Below are 16,912 nucleotides of genomic sequence, written 5' to 3'. Positions count from 1 at the left end.
CCCCCTGCCCGTCCCTTGGGTGAGGCTGTGGCTGCATTTCTGCCCTAAGAGCTCTTCTCTCCATCCAGGCTGTGCTGAGCTGCTCAGGGTCAGGCCCTTGTAGGGAGCCAGCTGTGGTGCTGCTGAGCCTGGCTGTGTCTGACCTGGCACGTTTGGGGTCCTGTGAGGGCTTCACTTTCTCTGCAKCCTCTGGAAGTAACCTCACTCCAAATACGAGTTTGATGGAGGTTGTTGCCTCTGGTCTTCTATGAAACCAAAAGCCAGGGCTCTGCTGGTTGYCATGTGGCCACATTTGAGTTACTCGAGCTCTAATTTCCCACTTAATTACTCCCTTCAGGACCACCAAGCAGTGCTGAGGCAGCAGACTTGGGTGTTACTGAAGGACTCACATAGTGATAACCAAAAACCAAAATCTGSTCCTATGAGCAACTTCCATGTGAGAAACTTCACAGTTGTTCCCTCCCTTCATCCAAGTGTTGGCTCCTGTTCATCCCATGTCAAGAGCATGCCTTAAAGGCCTTTTGGCAAAGGAACCTTATCAATGTCTTCTGGAAAGCCAGGAAAATTACATCAGCAASCAAGCATGTGGATAAAGGGTGTGGAGCTGAATCCTCCAACGCATTTCATGTGTGTGAGACGTGACCCCACTTTATTGAATCCACCTTGGCTCTCCCCCATGCTGYTGCTCACACTTAGCTCACTGTTCCTGCTCTTTGTAGCAGTTCCTACCTGCTTGTTCARTGTAAACATTATGATGGACCCACAGAGGTTTAATGAACTCCTGTGACCTGCTCTGCACTCCTTCAAACACCGGATCTCAGGCTGCACTCAAGTCCTCTGGGACTAAAGGAGTTTTAGGCTAGAAATAACTAAGCCACTATTCATAGTAATTTACCCTTGAATATTTTTTTTAAGATTCACATTTGGTCACTGCTCAGTTCACGGTTTTCTTTTATAACTAATTCTTTCTGCTGATGCTTCATGCTAGGACAGAGCTTTCCCTGTGCCTGTAGAGCTGCAGTATGTTACGCAGGGAGAGCACAAATGCAAAAGGAAAACCATGGAGTGCCCCTGTGATGTATCTTTTCCCAGCTGTGTGTGTTGCTATTRATTTTTCTACTACTTTGGGTATGCAGTGGGAAAGATGGTTTTTATTATTTTGGCCTTTTATTCCTCAGATGTTTTCTGATTTTCCTTATTTGTTTTTATATTTAATCTCGCAGACTTTGAGCAATTGCTTYCTCAGTTTGAAGCAAACCGAACTTSCAAAGGAGTCTCTTTCATTCCAAGTAGYTGTACTCACCCACTCATTTAATTACACAGACTTAATCACCCAAACACTTTCCAAAATATTGATAGGTCTTTGATTTTATTTGGAGTATCCAATCTAGTGCTTGCATTTGCCTTTTATGTCACTTAACAGAGTTTAATATTTTTTGCTACGTGTTAACTTTCTACTTTAGTAAGCTGCTTCATTTTTTGTAATTCCTTTCCTGAAGTKAGTGAGTCCTAGTGGCTTTGAGTGTGTTGTTACATAACAGGTTTACAAACCCATTTTGAGCCAGGCTCCTCGGGTGATTCTTTTGTGTGCTTCTGAAGCACAAGGATGGCTGATGTCTCTGGCAGCTGCGTGCCCATGGAAGGGGCAGCATTTATCCATTAGTGCACTTGCTGCTGTCACAGCTTCACTGATCTCCCTCAACATGCCCTCGATGTTTTMCATCCTGCTGGGTGTTTTGTAATGCTTCCCTTAGTGCTGGAATTGTAAAATCTGCACAGGGGGGGATGTAAAGGGTAGGGATTTGGCAAGTATGAACTAATTTCCAGGCACACTGGAGCCTCCTGTCCTAAAATATGGTTACCTGAGGAAAAATGAACRGTAACTACTGCAGACTATCAAAGAATTGTTGGAGTGCAAGGAGGGAAGACTTCAGAGGCCTGAACATACATTTATATATTGTATTTCCAGCTTGGTGTTATTGGTACTGCAGCTGGTGCCTTTGTTAGCCCAGTTCTGAACCATCCTTGGTGCATTTGACCACTGTCTGAGGAGCATCTTCCATTCTGGGGACAGAATCAAGAAACTCATCTCAACAAAAGAGCCATCTTGACCTGCTGTTGGACAGGTTTATTTAGAACAACTCTTATTTCCCACTGCTGATGGAACAGCAGACCCATCCTGGTATTATTTACATTTCTAAAGACATAATTATTACACAAACAATAGGGGGATTGGGGTGAGAGGGAGGACGTGGTGGTATAAGACCACTGGGCTTATAACTTACTCTTTTAATAACATTTACAGTTATAACTGTAGCCACAGAGGAGTGGCACTCAACAGGATGTYGAGTTGAGACAGTGACAGCCCAATCTGATGCACAGGGACCTCCTTTAGCTCTGGCAGAGCTGTAGCTTCAGTTTGAGCTCCTCAAGGCTGAGCAGTAACCATAGCTGAGCTTTGCAGTGTTCATTGTGCTGCCAGGGCTCTGTGTCAGGGAATCAGGCAGCAGCAGCCCAGGGCAGCATTTCCAGTGAATGGGAGATGKGTGGATTCATGTCTCACCTCACCCTGATCCCTGCTGTGTGTGGTTGTGCCATCAGCATCAGTTTAGAGGAGGCTGTAATCAATTTACTAAGTTGCCTAAAGGTGCCTTTTGGTGGCCTCATATTTATTAATCAGGCCCTCAAACAGAATGATGACTGGGCAGAAATTTTGCTACACTTTGTGATTTCAAACCTTAATGAATAGACAGAATGTCYCCAGGATTACAAGTGTATCAGTTGTTTCAGTCTCTGTGTGTAAAGCAGCCTGAGGTTAAAGTACAGAGGGTTTTTTTTTTTTTTTTTCTGATTCAGTACAGAGCAGTATTTCAAGAGGGGAGTTAAATTGTAAAGGCTGGAGCAAATTAAGTAGTGCATCAGTGCTGCATTCCTTTGATCAGATCTGAGGAGTGTATGCATCAGTTTCCAGCTGCTCACATCTGGGAGTGTCTTCACTGCTCTGAAGGGCTCACTGTACAGTTTGGTCCATGAGCTCTGAATTATTCTAGACAGAAAGAGGAAGAAAAGAGAATTACCAGAAAACTTCATAAGCACACAGAGAAATTTTTCCATCCTTAGGAGGCTTTTCTTGACTGACCTTATTTGTGGATAGGCAGCCAAGTCAAGCATTGCAAGAGAAGCTGGAATGTCATGCTCTCACAGCTGAATTCATAGGCATGATTTATGCAGAGTTCTAATCTTCCCCCTGTTCCCCAGCCCCTCTTTTGTTCAGTGTGCACACTGATCTCTYCACACCCCTTTATATTGTGCTGGCAGGATTGGACAGGCATCATTGCTGGGGGACAGGACAGTGAGATGAGGTTGCTTCACACAGGACAACTGATCATTGTACAGGTGAAGMTATCCCCAAGGATGGATGGTTTGCTGCCTCTCAGCCCCCCAGGGCTGGCAAGATTTCGAGCATAATTCAAGTTCCAGCTGACTATTTTCAGAAGTGAGGGGTGCAGAAAAMAGTAAAACTTCTTTTGCTGTCCAGTGCAGGGAAAATGTGACTTGTCCTGGGGATCTAGAGACAGGTTCTGCTGCTGGAGGAGGACTTTTGTCTGCCTTTAGCCTGACCTAAACACTCAGGCGCACTATCTCAGAGAGCTTTGCAAGGGTGGTTTGGGATTGCTGTAAGCATCCACATGCAGCTTCACAGCACTTGTGGTCTGTCTGTTCAAACTAACAGGTTTTACATACTTGACAAAATTGATTCGAGTTTTCTCCTCCTTAGATTGCAGCAAGCACMTTTTTCMTGGAGAGCAGTGGGATCTGRCATCATTGAAGGAGAGCCTTCAAAYMTTCCTTGAGCAGTRWAGCAGCAGTGTGTYATACACAGGACTGAGCTGGAATGGTACTCACCAGAGCATGGGGAGATGGAAAAAGGAGGAGTATTTACATGAGCTTAGCCAAGGTGCTGGGAAAGCCTTCTAACCAACTGCTGTCCATGTCGTGAGGCCTGTCAAGGAAGAGGACAGGGTTGGGGTAACTGGGATCAAGAGAGAAATTCTCTTTTCTGCTGCTATTTTGCTGAATTAGGAAGTTGAGAATGCAGCAGAGTGATGTGGGYTGTGTGTGCTGCAGGCTGTCTCAGAACAGGCTTTTCTTATCTGCACTCTGCTTGGGGTCAGCCTTATTCTTTCCCTGAGTGTTCCTGAAATGCCAGCCCAGAAGCTTCCCATCTGGAAGCCAGGCAGCAGTGAGGACCTGGGTGTTTTCCTGCCATGAGGTGATGATGAACTGATTCCCACCCACCTTTGGCTGTGCAGGATGGCTCCCAGGAAGTCCCTCAGTACCATCTGCTGGTGGTATTGGCTGTCCATCAGGATGCTGTCAGACTGGCGCCTGCTCAGGAATTCCTGCACCCCTTCTCCTGGGCTGCTCTTGCTGCTTCTGTTAGGTGAAGATGAGAAACAGCTTTGTTTCTGAGATRCTTTTTTGTCCCTCACTCGAAGTTTGGCTCAGGCTGAGCAGTACAGCAAAGGAACCTGCTGGGAGTGAGCCTAGGGACATTCTRCTTAATTTCAGCAAGGAATTGGTCACTGTCTTTGCTGCTTTGTTTGAAAATGGATTGGGGGGCTGGCTTACATCTGACCACTTGGTCTTATTTAGTGGCAGTCACTAATCTGATCTAACTAGCCCAGAGTAATGGAGAGRCTGCTTTCTGTGTTCAAACCAGGCCAAGAATTACTGCTCCCTGCCRGTGCATGTTCATTGCAAATATTATTTGCTAGTATTATTGCTTGTTGGTATTGTGGTAGAACTCCCAGCTGATCTGACGCTTACAGCCTTGGAGGAAAGGATTAATTAGGCTGCTTAATGAAAGCTGTGATTAGGGGGATCCAAGACTGTAGGGATGCAGGATGCCCTTTGGGATATGGAGCAGCAGGAGAGATTCACTCCTTCAGCAGAGAAAGGCAGTGTTTCTGCTGTGTGTGTGAAAGGCACTGCCCAGGTAACAAGCAAAACTCAGCCCCAGGACAGCAGGATGCTGGGGCTTACCCGAGCCTCTTGCCAATGATGGTCTGTAGGAATTTTCGGGCGGAAATCTGCCCCAGGAATTTCCGGTAGTTGTCGGTGAATATGGCATCAGCGTGGCGCTGCATCCTGGGCAGAAAGGAGCACAGTGAGCTGTCAGGGAACCCTCCAGGTGAGAAATAAAAAAACACCCCAGGGGTAACAGTGCTGATATCAGGACAGGTAACCACAACAAACAYGTTGTAGTATTGGACTGTATTAGTGTTGGAGGGTAAAAGGATTTGAGGGAGTTCAGTCCTGACACGGAGAAAGCAGACAAAATGTCTAGGGCAGAGCTGGGCTGGGGCATTCCTGTGYTCTGCAGCAGCACCATCACCTCCTGTGAAGGCTATGTCTGGGATGGGGTGACAGGAGCTCCAGCAGGTCTCTAGTCTGTGGTTGGACCCAGGCTCTGGAAAATCCAYAGGTAAGGGAAGCACGAGCCACTCAGCTGGTCCTGCTATTGTAAGGACAAGTCCTCTGTGCTTCAGACAGCAACAATCACAGTCCATCTCCAGGCAGAGGTGAAAGGAGAGCCTAGGAGCCTGCCCCTGTCAGTATGTCCTTGCTGGTGGAGACAGCAGGATGTGGCTCTGGACATGGTGGTGATTTGGGACTAGCTGAGCTGTTGCTCTGCTCCTGGGCCGGGGAGGACGCCGTAACCAGCGCACTGTGCAGCAGCAAGGCTGGCAGGTGAGGTACAAACCTTTTCTCAGTGGGGTCTGTTAACAAACCCTCCTCGTGCTGTGCCTCTGCCAAGGGGTTATGGCTCTGCAAGGAGCTGCTGTGCTGCAGCTGGAAGTTCATGGCCTTGCCAGCAACSGGCCCTGGGCTGTACCTGCAAGATAAACCCCAGGCACCCTGTGAGCTGAGCTCAGATGCCAGTCAGGGCTCAGTCTTCTTAACCATTCTTCCCTATTTTCCTGCTTTTTCTTTCTCCATTTGTCATCCCATTTTAGCTTTAACACAAGTACTGTCTGTCACTCTCCCCAGCTAGAAACTGCCCTGAAGCTCTTCCARCAGTGAAGAGATGGTTGATAGAGCTGCCTCAAACACACATCCCCCTCKCTGAGCTCCCATCATCTTTGAGCAAAATTCCAATGATTCTGCTATCATTGTGCCATGGCTTTGACACAAGGCTAAAGYATTTTCTGTGAATGTTGCAAATCTCCATTAGAGAAGGCAATGCTCAATTTTGTGCTTCTGTCAATTTGTAGTGGTAGAAAGAAATATTCCAACTTCTRAGAGCCAACAAGGAAATACTTGAAATATTAATAGGTATCTGTAGAGTTCATGTACTAGAATATTTGCAGTTCTTACTTCAGTGCAGGTGCCCTGCAGCCACAAATTTTAATCAGTGTTTGAGCTGAAGGTGCTGCCTGCCCCAGAGATTGCCAGATTTCCCTTTATAGAACCCAGCATTAAATTCTAAACCCAACTGTTTGGGCTGAAATATTCCATCAGGTGCCTGCTTGCTTTGGAAATCACCCCTAGGCCAGCAGTGTACCCAAAAAATTAAGACAGGGCAAAGAAATAGGCCTAGAAACACATTTAGARTTCATCTGGCTCTCAGAAGTGCTGGCAACTTTAATTTGGCACCTGCTTATTTTGCACAAGGTCAGAAATAAGGCAGAGTGAGAGTGTGCATAAAGCACTCAGCACTTACCTGAGAGCTGGGTAGAGAGGAGAGGAGATGGAGCATGTGACTAAATGCAGGAACAGGAGCAGGGTGGCCTTATCCAGCATCTTCCACCCCTTGGAGTCACCTGAAATGCAGAGCAGTGTGAGTCAGGGCTGTGAGGTGCTMCAGGCCACGAGGAGAGGCCAAGTCCCACCTTTGTGTTCTCAGTCCCCCCGCTCATTTCTCGGCACGAAGGGTCTGGAAATGTTCCTCTGTGGTTGTGGTGCTTCCCAAGGCAGAGATGTCTTGGTGTGGCAAAGTCTTCCCCAGGAGGGCAGTTCCTGGGGGCAGTGGCTCTGTGTGATCCCTGGGGAGCTGCTGTGTTCCTTGGGTCAGGAGGCAGGGCCCATCGGGGCTTGATGCTGTGGGACCCCCTCCCTGACCCATCCCGCTGCCCTGGGTGGAGCAGAGCTCACTCTCAGGCTGCTGTGAGCCCCAGGGATCCCTGCACAGGCTGGAAAAGCACCTGGATGGGGGGCAGCAGTTGGCAGGGGTGTGACAGGAGCCTCACTGCTGGCACAGAACCATCCCTGGCATCTCTCCTGCCCTGCTTTCCCCAGGACATGCCTGCTCACATGGCTGAACCTGCACGGCACAGGTCTGTGCCTGACAGCTGCCTGGGCTGCCTCCATGGCTGTCCAGAGACTGGGGGAAACGGGGAAATCCAAATAGAATTCCTGGGCAGAGGGGTAAAATACTGGCAGAGGTAACCCTGACAAAGCTGTTTATCTAAGGCAAGTGCTGATCTTGGTTTGCCAAACAAAACACAGAGTGTKCCATCAGCCAGGCGGGGGTGGAGAGGGGACTGGACTGAAATATGTCCCTTTGGAAGGGCTGAACTGCTGCTGTGTGGAGAGGAGCCCCTGTCCTGCCGCTCTGGAGGCACCTGCACAGCCCTGAGCCCGGCTTTGGTGGGAGCTGAGCYGGGCTTAGCCGGGTGTGCAGCCCTGGCTGCAAAGCTTCGTGTCCTGGGCTTGGCTGAAGAGCTGAAATGACTCAGGACAGAGTCGCCCGAGGTCACACACCCCCGGGAGCTGAATGCCGAGCTTTTGTCCTTGGAAGCGAGCAACAGTAGGAAGGTATTTCAGCGAATGCTGCTCTTCCTGAGTTTCCATTGAAAGCGACTGATCTTTTGCTCAAAGGAGATTCTTTAAGAATGCGGATAGAAACCTTTAAAATACCGAGTTTCCTTGTTCCCTGTCTTATTTTACACAAGAAAAGAGCAGAAAGATGTTTGATCTCCCTAAGAGGAGAAAAAAAGCCCTCTTCTTCCAGATGTATAATAATACTTCCTTGTAAAAGGAGCAGCTTCCAGATGGAAAGGGTTTGGTTGGACTTCTGATTGCTCAAGTGAACTTTCAAGCAGTGGGTTTTACTGATGGGGGAGGACTTTCTGATGAAAACATCATCAGTGAGCTCTCTTCGCTGCTTGGACAGAGCAGATGAGCACAGAGAAGAGGAGGCTGATGAAAGACCTGAGGTCTTGCCAGTGGGTGTGATGTTGACACTGGGAAGGTGATAACAGAGTTGGTGGCAGTGTCAGAAGTGCACGGACAGACATGGGACAAGGTGTCACAATAAGAAATGGGGTTTCTCATCACAAAGTCGTTCTCAGCCCTGTTTCCAGCTGCTTGTGCTCCCAGCCAGGGGACCAGCAGCTTCCCCAGCATTTCCCCTGGGAATGGCACAGGAGCCCCWGGCTCCTGMAGAGCTTCTTGTGCTCGTGGGTGGMATCTCCTGCCCCTGCTCKATTACARAATCACTTTGGCCCCTCAGAGAGCCAAGGAATGCCTAAAAGAAGGAAAAAAGGGACTTTGATAGATGTACAGGACTTCTGCTTTTGGGACAAATCCCCTGCTTCCCTTTCTTTTTTTTCTTTTTTTCATTTTAACTTGGAAAAACGTGCTTCTTCTGTGCCTCTTCCCTGATTATCTTCAAGAAAATCCCAAGTCAGATTTTTCTAGATAGAGGAAATGATCTAAGGCATCTATCAGGGGTCCCAGCAGACTGTGGCACCAGCATCTCGACAAAGTGCCGACCAGGAGATTTAATCAGTATTAGAGAAGCTTCCATGTGAGTTGAGAAGTGTCAGTGTAAATGAAAATCTAGCCCAACGTTGTCTGCTTCCTTTCCTTCTTCCTTGGATACCCTGTTACCACTTTCTGCCTCTGTTTTCTCATCTTTGAAYGTTGGGTTTTTCTCTAGAATTGCTTTTTGAACATTTGAGGGGGKTTTTATTTCTCTACTACTAGTTTCTTTGCAATTTTTTTATTTGTTTCTGTTTTTGTCCTTCTTCTCCTGTCCTGCTTTATCTTCTCTCCCTTAGCTACAGCCTGCTTCCAGATTTGTGGGTATGTCTGTCTCCCTTTTCCCCCAAGAATAAAACAAAAATGAAAATCCTACATCCCTTCCCAGATGTGTCTTTTATTTCAGAGGAGAAGCTGGGAAATTGAAGTGTCACCCTGCGTGCAAGCAGAATGACAGCTCTGAAAAACATTGTCACCGTTGAAATTCTCCTGAGATGAGGGACACCTTCACTTGCCATTCTGGCAGCATGTGAAAAAATGATTAATAAATAAATTCCCCTTAAGATGAAGAGCTTTTAGCACCATTCCAGCAGATGAAGCGTAATAGCTTCGTTCCATCCTGTGCAGAGGGAGCAGCAGCATTGTGACAGTGATGTTGGAGAGCTGGGTAACTACCTCTTGCCATTTCTGAAACCTCAACCTGAGCAGTCTTAAAAATACCTCTGTGTAGATGAAATGGAGCTTTTGCCATGCCTGCTGTTCTATAAAGCTGAAAMTTTTATACCCTAAAATGCTGCATTAGAAAAGCAAAAATCCTTTTAAGTGCCTCCCTGTGYCTCGTCGTGGCTGGCTTTGCATTACCTGTAGCACACCGTTGYGTTCCTCCTCACACTTTGGTTTGGCTCAAACAGTTTCATTGCTGGGTGAGTAAAACACCGTTCATTTGCCAGGGTAAAAGCAATTCACATCAACACAGCAAAAGAGATAAACTGCTACAGCTGATAAACATCTAACCTGCTTTATAAAGCTCACCATATTCCATTGGYTTGCATTTATGGTGTAGTTCAATTATTGTTTCATTCTATAAYTTGGTACAAAAACACATTAGTACAAACCTTGGTATGGTACAAAAGCTGTTGTACCTGGCAAAGCTCATTCCTGATGCCAACTTTGATTGCATTTCTGTGGAATTTAATTGTCTCCAACTTCCAAATAGACATTATCTCGTTAAATACACAGAGAGAGGCTCCCACTTACCGTTCCCGTAGAAAACAAGCGCTTCTCAGGTGCTGCCCAGGTGCTCCTTCCCCGGTTGCAAATCCAACTTCTCCTCTGGAGCTGCTCCGTGAGCCCGCTGGGTGCCGGGCAGGACCCGGACTCGTGCTGAGCAGGGAGAACACTCCCRGATCTCCCCCAGTGTCCTCTGGCTGCCAGGGATGTGCATCTCTGCCTTTTATACCTGAGCTCCCTCAGGAGTCCTGTGGGCTTCCACGCGTCAGAGAATCAATTATCCTCTGAATTTCAAAGGCTGTGTTTGCATCCTCTTTCTGTGAGTGCGGAGGTGGCRGGGCGGGGGTTGTGCCTGTACTCAGGGGTCATTTGCACTTTTTCTCTTTATCCCTCAAAGAGTGAAGAGCAAATAATAACAGAAATAACCTGGCAGCGTGAATGACAAATTCACTTTGCAAGGTAAACTTCTCTTTTCCTCTGCAACTGCGTTTTTTGCTTCTACTCCACAGTGAGAGCGAGTTAACCATCAGTACTTTATCACACTGCCTGAACAGGAGGGTTGATCTTTTTGCTATTTTATTTTTCTTTGATTATCAGCCTTTTCCTCCTTCTCCTTTGTTACTCATACCTGCATTAGGGGGGCAGTTCGTGCTTCAGTCCCTCACAAACATCACAGCTTCACACCAAGCACACAGAGCAGCTGGAGAGCCCTGCTCCATTCATGTGCTCTGGAGAAAGGCAGGGTTCTTCCCTGGGGGGCTGCGTGTGCTGGCAGCTGTGCTCATTCCTGAAACGAGGTTTACGAAAGCCCCATTAAAATGTGCACAGAGCCYTGGTGCCAAGAAGACCAGGACAGTTCAGAGGAGTTCAAAATGAGGTGCCAGCATGAGCTCCACCTGCCAGATTTTTCATATTGGCTTCACAATGCCCAGAATTGATGGGGACACAGAGTGTCCTGTCTCAGGGCTTGCATGACTCGATGATGGGAAGGRTTTTGAGCAAGTGAGATGATTCATGTCTGCCTGCTGCCAAATTTTTTCCCCTGGCACCACAGTGGCATCACAGCTGTTGGTGGCAGAGAGGGATGGTAGGGAGGATGGTGCAGGGGGTCAGAACCATCCAGTGATGGTCTAACTCTGCTACTGCCTCTCATTGCTTCTTGCAATTCAGGCAGGTATATCATCTGTCCCATCCACTGGAGACACTGGAGAAGGGCATTTCTGAGTAGCACMGAGCAGGTTTTCCAAAATCCTTGTGCTGGTACACACAGCTGCATGCAGACCCTGCAAACGGGAAAGGGATTTTTGATAGCTTTTTTGAATCTGTTTGTGTTCTCTTATGTGTGAGGCTGGTTGCACTCATTTTTCAGCATGACTTATTTTTCTTCCACCGTCTTGGTGCTGCACAGGCTGAACAGATGAATCAGACCATGTTGTTAAACCAGTCGAGAGCCAACACTGTTTCAGGGTATTATCTTGTAGCCTGGGCTTGAGCTGATTCTCCATCCACTTGGCCCCATGCCTGACACAGAGCAGCCGTGTGATATCAGGCAGTATTTCTCAGATTAAGGAGAATCAGTAGATCAAGGAGAATCAGTCTGTAACTGRCTTGTTTATAGCTGCCTGCTGCCCAGCTTGGCTCAGGAGGGCTGTGATCTGTGTTCATATCTCCAGTGAGCTGCTTTCACAGAAGGCTCTATAAAACTCCATCATCCCAGGGGTTTTCTCGTGCTGCCTGGGCTGGGCTCCTGTCATGCACAGCTGGACCCAACAAGACCCACAGCATCCAGCCCTCTTTATGACTTGAGGTTAATTGCAGGAAACAGCAGAAATTTCTAAAAACCCTCCAGGCTCTGTCGGGTGTATCCAGCTTAGGAGTTCTGCAATAAATAGAGCAGCTTTTCTGTCCCTGGGATTTCCTGTCCCAGCTCCAATCAAAGCAATCCTGTCTTCCCAGGACCCAGAGGGGTCATTTGTGGAGCTCCTCCACCAGGCCCCGTGGGTTCTGCCTCTGACTTGTGAAGCTGCTTCTGCAGCAGAAGCACCTGGGATTCCCACTGCTGCCTGGATGAAGATCTACAGGCTGTGATAGGATCCAGAGTTGTTTGGAGCCAGTTTTGGTGTTGCAGTGTGTATTTGAGCCRGCAGCTGCAGGCTCTGTTCTCATGGTCATTTTTTCAGTAGGGCAGTCACACTCATAGAGCCAGAGCCCCTGCAAGTGCCAAGGGGACTCTGGCTACAATTCTGTGCTCCCCACAGCCCCAGAGCTGCCCCAGGACTATCAGTGGCATTCCGAGTCTAAACATACTCGCTGTGTGGCAACATTCCTCCCAGGAATTTCGCTTTAGTATTGGTAATAATCTGGCACAACCGATGACAAACTTCATTTGCAAGGTGAACAGCTTTTTCTCTTTAGAATAGCTCTTGTTTTGTCCCTAAAACTTTCCCAGTTTCTCCCCATCTCTCCTCCCTGCCACAGCGAGTTCTGTCAGCATCCCCTGGCTCCCACACCAGAGGTTTGTAGCACTCATTACCTCCACAGATCTTCATGCCAACACGAGCAGTGGGTAACTCTCTGGTTGCCCTCTGAACCCAATTTTATACCAGTGCAAGCTTGATGGAATTTACAGCCAGGTACGAGCCTCCACAGGTATCCTCAGCATCTGGAACAGCAGATTTCAGAGTCACATCCAAGCAGACCCACCCTCCCCACAGTGCTTGGGTAAAGCACATGCCAGCTACTCTTATTTCAGTGCCAATCCCTTGCTGGCAAAGGACACAGGGTTARGAACCTAAAGCAATTTCCCAGGTATTGATTTCCTCTCAGCTATACCTCCCCTGCTCTCCATGCCATGCTTTAAAAAATCACCTCTGTCTATTCCAGGTGCACAGTGTAACAGGTTCAGATGAGCTGAGCAGCGTGTGAAATGCTCCTGCTCACCTTGTGGGGCTGGAACTAATGACAATCAGAACTAACTCATCAAATGGCAAAAAAAAAAAACATTCTGTGTTCTCAGCTATCAGAAGCTTTTCTGCACTTCTCCAGAATGTCACACAGGGTGGCTGCTGGTCCCCAGCTTCTCCAGCCTCCAGCACTCCCGAGAAAACCCCACACAGCTGTTCCCTCTGGTTTGCTTTTGAGAGATGGGCGCTAACTTGTGGCAAATGCCCCAATGGTAAATTAAACAGAACTGCCTAAGGCTAAAAGGTTTAGGGTTTTGCCTGGATTTGCAATTATAGAGGTRGGATGGAACCCATTTTGGTTTAGGTGTCTTATCCCAAGGGGCAGAACTCAGGCACATTGTAATTAGTTCATAATAATTTAATTGCAGCRTTCATTACTGCTGTGTTCACAGTAACTTTCATTCCTAAGTTCTTTGTAAAAATCCAGTCATTTCCGTGGAAGGCAAGGAAACCAAAATGAGATAGAAAGACAAGATGTAGCCTGTGCTGCCAGTTCCTTCTAAGGAAGAAGCAAAAAAACCCCGAAACTTCAACTCAGCAAGTGTGGTGAGATTTGACATTAGAAAATCATGTGAGRCTTGGTTTCTCCTTCTTGGAAGGATAAAGTGCTGAGACTTGAACCTTCAGATCCTCTGGACTGAACCCTTTGAACATCAATAGRTTTCCTGGGGAGAATTTTCCCTTGRGGAATYCAAATTGGTAGGAAGCCAAATACAAACATTTATCAAAATAATCTCAAGGAAGGAGACACTTTGGATGAGAGCACTGTTTGCTCTCTGAGAACGAGTCTGAAGCAGGGGATCAGATTAAAAATAGACAAAACAAATCAGAAATTCAAAATGTGCAAGGAGTGCTGTYGTAAAGGACTGTCTCATGGTGTTAAAAGCCTGCTTGAAAAATCCACTTAATCTTCAAACATTAACCATCCCTGAGCCTGCACAACAGAGCAAATGGCAGCAGCCTGTGAGATGTGCATCTGTCAGGAGGCCCAATGGGCTCTGCAGGTGGGATCCATTTATAGARCCTGTACCTGGCTGGCTCTGTTTATTTCCTAGCAGAGCTCTGGAGCATTTCAGCATCACCCAAGTGAACTGCCAAGACTTTCAGCCAGGCRTCAGCACGTTAYACTCGGCTGTAGGCTTGAGAGTTAYTGATTCCTGAATTTCTGGCTCTCTAAATACCATCTCCTTCCTCTTCCAAYCCTGGCAGACACAGCTGAGATGCCAGAATGAATGTCAGTAATTAAGGAGCTCATTTTTGGTCTTGCCACTCTCATTTCAGCTKGGAAAGGAGCCTTAGCTAGACGGTTACACCATTTTACAGCCAGAATCAGTGAACAGGGAGAGGCAGCTTTGATCCTTTGAAAARCCTCTGATAAAAACCAGAATATGAGTGAGATGTTAGTGGCATTGAGAAGGCAAAAGGTGGTTTATGGAGAAGGAATGAGGAAAACTGTGTTTCCAGTAAGGGCTGAGAAATGAGAGCAGTTGTGAGTAATTTTTTTCCTGGCTGAATACAAATGTGCAACCAGGGGATGACAAGACCGTGGAGCACAGGGATCACACGTTCAGTGAGTGGTAATAAAGAGGCCTGGCTGCAAAGACATGCAGGAAATACAGCAATGAAAACCAAAGAAGAAATGTAGAAAGAACTGRAAAAAAAGCAAGGGTTATTTGTATTTGGAGAATGAGTTCTTGCCTGAGCATTGTATCTACTTAAAATTGAGTGCTGACAAAATTGGTACATCCACTTGTACCAATCAATTATAGCTTTAAATCCCACTTGCATCTGGTAGGCTTTGGAAAAATCTTCCCTTTATTTTAATAAATAGCTTCCCTTCTTTGTTATTTCACAGTCAGGTGCAAGGAGGGGGTCAGTGTGATCCTGCTGTGAAATAGGGAGCCAGAGTGGGCAAATGGCACCATCTGCTTGTGGCTCCCAGGCTGGGGCACCCCTGACCTGGCCTGGAGGGTTTGGCAGCCATGGGGGGAATAAAGGGGGAGAGAAGGGGCAGGAGCTGCTAAAAGCTGCACATTTCACCTGCCTGATTCTRCTTAGAGTGAGTAGTGCCCTTTGGGCTGGGGAGAGAGGAAAAGGAATGAAATCTGCAGTAATGGCTATAATCCATGAGGGTATTTTCCCCTTTGCCTGCAAACTCCATCTGCAAGGACTGGAGCCTGTGGGAAGGTGTGTGGAGCAGCAGCACCAGCACATTCAGTGTATTGGTAGCACTGGGAAGAATTTAATCTGTCTGTTAATCCMTTCTGATATGATCTCTCCTGACATTTTCAAGAATTATTTCTTCCTCCTCCATGTTTTTTCATCCKAAATAGTCAATGTTTGGGTGAAAGGGCAGAATTTACTGCTTTCCTGAGCTTTGGCATTATCCCTTTGCCACTCACCAGGGGCAGGGAAAGCTCTGTTTAAGRCTAATTTTTCTCTTAGGATTTTTATGCCAGGGGAGTTTCTGTGTACAAGTGTCTCTGGCTTCTGCCACTCTTTCAGCAGTGTTCTCCAGTTGTCTGTAAAATCTTCTGCACTAAAAAAAACATGAAAGATTTCTAATCCAATTGCTGAAAGTCTTTGAAATGGTTATCATGAATATCCATTTAATTCAAATGCTTGGTAACAGGCTAGAAAATCCTTTTATTCCAAATGCCATACCTKACTTCCTCAGTAGATAAGTAACTGATTAGGTTTTCCTCAAAGGGTTTAGGCTCTCTGGTAATAAAGGTCTGCAGCAAAACCAGCCTGGCACTTCTGATAGTTTAGGGTTAGGAAAAGGGCAAAATTAATCAGATTCCTTAAATACCACAAATGASCAAAACAGAGCCCAAGCCATTTTTCCCTTTGTAGGTTGTCTTATCAAGACATCTCCAGTTCAGAGCTGGAAACTGGATGGGACATTAAAAATAAAAATAAAGTCCCTGTCAAGAGCAAAGCGAGAAGTACATCTTAATTGTTGCTGCCAGAGTGTGTCAAGGGAGCAGATGAAAATCTTGTGGATAAAGAGAAACCCACCAGGACTAAAAAGGCCCTATTAGTGATGGTGGCATTAAAACACTCGCATGTATTTAGGGGGTGAGTACATTAACCCTGAGGTGTAAAGGCCTGGGGTACTTCTGTCATAGGCACCCAGCCAGGAGGAGAGGACACAGCCTTAAGCTGCATCACGRGAGGTTTAGGTTGGACATTAGGAGGAATTTCTTCACCAAAAGGGTGATTAGACATTGGAAGGAGCTGCCCAGCAAGGTGATGGAGTCACCATCCCTGGAGATGTTCAGGGAAAGACTGGACATGGCATGCAGTGCTGTGGTCTGGTTGGCAARGTGGTGTTGGCTCACAGGTTGGACTCAGAGGTCATTTCCAGCCTCACTGATTCGGTGATTCTGTCACCCACTGGGGTGTCAGCACCCGCAGGCTCCCACCGCCCGCAGCACATGAAGCTGAGCAACCCCAGGGATTTTGGGGAGGAAAGCGGCAATGGAGCCCCCAACCCCACACTGCCCAGGTATCCCAGGCCTTGCACTGCCTTAGGCCACCCTGAGCAACGCRGTGCCACAGCTGGATGCTGGGGAAGTTGCTAGGGATGGTTGACGGGGTTGTTGCTAGGATGGTTGCTGGGGCAGTTTCCAGAGATGGTTGCCAGGGGCGGTTGCCAGGAACAGTTGTTAGGGATGGTTGCTGGGGCAATTGCCAGGGGCGGTTTCTAGGGATGGTTTCTAGGGATGGTTGCCAGGCACGGTTACCAGGGGTGCTTGCCAGGAGCGGTTTCCAGGCGCTGTTGCCAGGGGCGATTGATAGGTATGGTTGCTAGGGGCGGTTGCCAGGCGCGGCTGTTATGGATGGTTGCCAGGGGCGGTTGTTAGGGATGGTTGCTAGGGTCAGTTGCCAGGCGCGGTTGCCAGGCGCGGCTGTTATGGATGGTTGCCAGGGGCGGTTGTTAGGGG

The 16,912-nt window shown here is 47.5% G+C and overlaps 1 protein-coding gene across 1 annotated transcript; it reads right to left on the bottom strand.

Annotated features, from left to right (window-relative positions):
• Positions 1-2,131: 2,131 nt before the first annotated feature.
• On the bottom strand, positions 2,132-10,286 carry GHRH (growth hormone releasing hormone). Its single transcript, XM_057378400.1, has 7 exons — positions 10,027-10,286; positions 6,728-6,827; positions 5,768-5,899; positions 5,047-5,151; positions 4,300-4,437; positions 3,907-4,003; positions 2,132-3,046 (listed from the first exon to the last, which is right to left on the bottom strand). The coding sequence occupies exons 2-6, from the start codon at positions 6,805-6,807 to the stop codon at positions 3,940-3,942; spliced, it is 519 nt and encodes a 172-aa protein (XP_057234383.1). The 5' UTR covers positions 6,808-6,827; positions 10,027-10,286; the 3' UTR covers positions 2,132-3,046; positions 3,907-3,939.
• Between the last annotated feature and the right edge of the window lie 6,626 nt (positions 10,287-16,912).

Source organism: Malurus melanocephalus, unplaced genomic scaffold (assembly GCF_030028575.1).
Source record: "Malurus melanocephalus ecotype Western Australia unplaced genomic scaffold, MMel_1.1 scaffold_356, whole genome shotgun sequence".
NCBI lineage: Eukaryota > Metazoa > Chordata > Aves > Passeriformes > Maluridae > Malurus > Malurus melanocephalus.
Note: the sequence above shows the minus strand (reverse complement) of the source record. Positions and strands in the feature narration are given on the sequence as shown.